At 43.9% G+C, this 2,141-nt stretch overlaps 1 protein-coding gene across 1 annotated transcript; it reads right to left on the bottom strand.

The window, feature by feature from the left end:
- Positions 1-88: 88 nt before the first annotated feature.
- LOC103522642 (neprilysin-2) lies at positions 89-1,992 on the bottom strand (the record flags this gene model as incomplete). The annotated part of the gene is made up of 4 exons (XM_008487738.1): positions 89-236; positions 653-710; positions 972-1,213; positions 1,671-1,992. Coding segments are annotated over 4 exons (770 nt in total), but the record flags the coding sequence as incomplete, so codon positions are not given.
- Between the last annotated feature and the right edge of the window lie 149 nt (positions 1,993-2,141).

The raw sequence follows: 2,141 nt of genomic DNA, 5'->3' as shown, positions 1-2,141 counted from the left end.
TATTCTTTAGCTTAGGAGGTGTGTACTTTATGTTCAACAATTTATATAAATAAATGGAATAATGTTCAATTCAATTCATCCGACTTACCAAGTAGAAGCGGCGGATATCCAGAACATTTGACGCGGTGAGTACTGTTGTAGCCCAGGCAATCTTGGTTCCTCCCCGTGCTTTCTGGTCCAGACATTGTACGCGTTATACGCCTCCTTAATACCGCCATTATCCGCTATGTTCTCACCTGGAAACAGGGAGAGATAAGAAAATTGAGAGGAATTGTTCCTGCGTCAAAATTATTTTTTTTCTCCTCCTTCTTCTTCTCCTCCTCCTCCTCCTCCTCCTTTGATAGAGGAATTGTAAGTGGTTTGACAGAGGGAACTATAACTGCTAAGGTCTTATCGTCCCGAAATCGAAGAGAGAAAGAATACAAGATAGGAGGAAAGCCAGCCGTTCCGAAAGAGAACCTGTCGTGGAATTTTCGAACCAGAACCGATTCCGATGGCACGTCATCGCGCCACCTGGGATTCTCCATGGTTTAGACTAGAATATACCTTGTTTATCCTGTTCGAATGAAACCAGGTTTAGTACAGGCACGATTTAACCAAAAGGGAATCGGTTCCGTTTTCCATAGTTTCCCGAAAGGAAAACACATCTGACCTTGAGTGTTGATTCCATTCAATGTCAGGTTCACCTCGGGGACACTGTAGTTTCCATACTGCTCAATAATACATTTCGACTTCACCAGGTACTTTCTATTCTATTCTGTTCTATCCCTTAAAAAAAAAAAAAAAAAAAAAAACTTCTTGGACGTTTTATGAGTCCAGTTTTGGACATATCTAATTTGATTCCATTTGTTTGAAAATGGTGAACTCTGTATTAAATCAATTGCCTGCCGCTCTCCCCAAGGGCAAGGTAACCCTACGAGACCCTTGATAAATGGAGAGTGCCTGAAGGCATGTGATGTGTTCCAATCCACCCGAATACACACCTCCAGTCCAGAATAGAACTCCTCCAGTTTCGCATTAATCAGCAGTTCTTCCGGATATGCAATATGAGTGGTCATGGACTTTGCCTTATCCAGGGCAGCTCGCCGGGTCACCTCATCCATCCAGTCGACGGACGAGAGGATCTTATACATTTCTTCGCGGATGAGTTGCACCATCTCCACCGCGTTGGATTTGGCTGCCTCCTTGAAATATTTGCGGACATAGAGAGAGCCTGAAGGATGAAAAAGAAATGGTTGAAATGAGAAAGACTGCATTGAATTGAGAACTTTTTTGTTTGATATGGAGGATTATATCGACCAAGTTGTGAAGTACTCCGGGAGCAGATCTTGCTTACACGGAGATGAAGACGAATAAGGAATTTCTTTGCCAAATTAGTCGTCTACTATCACTTACCGATGGCCAACGAGCTTCGCGGATGAGTTGCACCATCTCCACCGCGTTGGATTTGGCTGCCTCCTTGAAATATTTGCGGACATAGAGAGAACCTGAAGGGTGGAAAAAGAAATGGTTGTAATGAGAAAGACTGCATTGAATTGAGAACTTTTTTGTTTGATGTCGAGGATTATATCGACCAAGTTGTGAAGTACTCCGGGAGCAGATCTTGCTTACACGGAGATGAAGACGAATAAGGAATTTCTTTGCCAAATTGGTCGTCTACTATCACTTACCGATGGCCAACGAAAAACTGCCGCCCACCGTGCCAACACACTCCTTCCACCTGGCCTGTTGTTCACTAACTCCACTCACGGCCGTACTGTACGCCAATTGGCGGGCCCGAATGGCCTCCGTCAAGTAGCTGACACTTGCGGCCGTCACCCTCCACATTACATAGTTGGCCATGGTGCGTTTGGGGGTCGTCGAAAGGAGCTTCTCAAGGTCGTAGATGTATTTGGGCTCCGACACAATGATGGTTTCGTCATATTTGAGTTGGGCGTTCGGGCTTAGGATGGTGTTGATGTATTCCGTCCACGGAATGCTTGGGTATCTTTCCTGAGGGAATAGAATTGAAAAAGTTAGTGAATAGAATAGAAAATAGAACAGTATAGAAGAAAAGTGAAAAGAAGAGAAGAAATGAAAAGAGGCGAGAGAATGGAGTTGAAGAGAAGAGAGTTAAAGAGAATAGAATAGTAGAGAAGAGA

The sequence above is a fragment of the Diaphorina citri genome, unplaced genomic scaffold (assembly GCF_000475195.1).
Source record: "Diaphorina citri unplaced genomic scaffold, Diaci psyllid genome assembly version 1.1 scaffold9893, whole genome shotgun sequence".
NCBI classification, from domain to species: Eukaryota; Metazoa; Arthropoda; class Insecta; order Hemiptera; family Psyllidae; genus Diaphorina; species Diaphorina citri.
This window is presented reverse-complemented; position numbering and strand designations above follow the sequence as displayed.